Here is a 1,271-nt window from a genome sequence, read left to right on the forward strand (position 1 = left end):
GCAGCTTGAATGTCCAACAGGGCCTTTTAATAGGAGGAAACCTTGCTAATGGAGGCCAAATGTTCCTCGTTCCCTGATCACATCGGGAAGAATATTTTTGGTCACTCTCTGGGCCTGGCAAATGGGTTATAGTTAGGCATATATTGCAGTGGGGATGATTTTCTCCCAGCCTGCTCCCTGGTCCTTCCCCCAGAGCACTGCTCAAGAACTCACCCCCCAACCTGTACGAGAGGATACGGAGGATCACAGACTCTCTGGAGGAAATGTTGCAGAGCAACCAAGGGCCCTGTGGTAAGTGCTATTCTCCCTGTACACATACCAGACAGGGGCAGGAGGGTTGGAGTACCTCAGAGATCAACCCAGTATCCACACAGTCATCATCAGTGGCTATTTGTGGCTCCCCCATGTCTGGTGGCAAGGCAGCTCCTGCACTGSCTTATGTCTGTAGGAGCCCTGCCAGCAGGCTGCACTCTCCACCAGCGTACCCCATCTCACAGAGTAGGAATGAGGTGCAGGGTGTGTGAGTGAGGAGCCGATCTGGCAGGCTGGGGAGATTGCAGCTTCCCAGAAAGGAGCAGGATAGCTATATGGTGAGGATGCACAGTCACGTCTGCCCATGAGGGCGTGCAACTAGAGTGGGTTTTATCTTCCCAATGTGATACTGCTGCAGCACCAAGCCTGGGTTCTAGCTATTTGGAACTTTAAAAGCTCCAAGGGTTTTAGTGGGAGAAGAGTTAGACCAACATAAACTGGGAAGCAAGATGGTTGCTAAAAAAAAAAAACAGCTACATGAACATAACCCTGTCATACCTCTGCTGCCACCATAGCAACGCAATTTGCCTGACATTTCTGAGGGGCAAGGGGGGTTGTTACAGCATGGAAATTGGATCCTAAGTCAATCTCTAGGATCGTGGGGTTGTGGCACAGGTTTGGAGCTGAGATGTCTGTGGGCACATTGGAAAAGCAGACTGTGCCCCAGCACCACAAACTAGGGAGAGCACAAGGAATCATAATGAGGAGGCCACAGTGATGTGCTAGGAGGGCTTCTGCCTGACGTTGGAGCTGTGATGTTTGCAGATGCAGTATGTTGGGGCCAGGCATACAGGAGACATGTGGGAAAAGCAGCATATAGTCCAGATGCCATGTCCAGGCAGGCTGATGTGGCCTGGATATGGTTTCCAGAGCAGGCCAAGCTCCACCTCTGCCATCCCAGTGCCTAGTTTTACAGTCCATGGCCATAACCACTGTGTTTATAAGGAAACAAAACCTCT

The 1,271-nt window shown here is 51.1% G+C and overlaps 1 protein-coding gene across 1 annotated transcript in view; it reads left to right on the forward strand.

The window, feature by feature from the left end:
• Positions 1–193: 193 nt before the first annotated feature.
• The window catches only part of LOC146586095 (capping protein, Arp2/3 and myosin-I linker protein 2-like), a gene marked incomplete at its 5' end in the record, with an annotated part of 29,410 nt that continues 28,332 nt past the window's right edge, over positions 194–1,271 (forward strand). Inside the window, 2 exons of the mRNA XM_085321848.1 lie at positions 194–291; positions 1,078–1,082. Of these exons, the coding sequence (XP_085177974.1) occupies positions 194–291; positions 1,078–1,082 (103 nt within the window). The remainder of the gene's footprint in view (positions 292–1,077; positions 1,083–1,271) is intronic.

This window comes from Rhea americana, unplaced genomic scaffold, assembly GCF_003343005.1.
Source record: "Rhea americana isolate MKP2758 unplaced genomic scaffold, rheAme1 scaffold_718, whole genome shotgun sequence".
NCBI classification, from domain to species: domain Eukaryota; kingdom Metazoa; phylum Chordata; class Aves; order Rheiformes; family Rheidae; genus Rhea; species Rhea americana.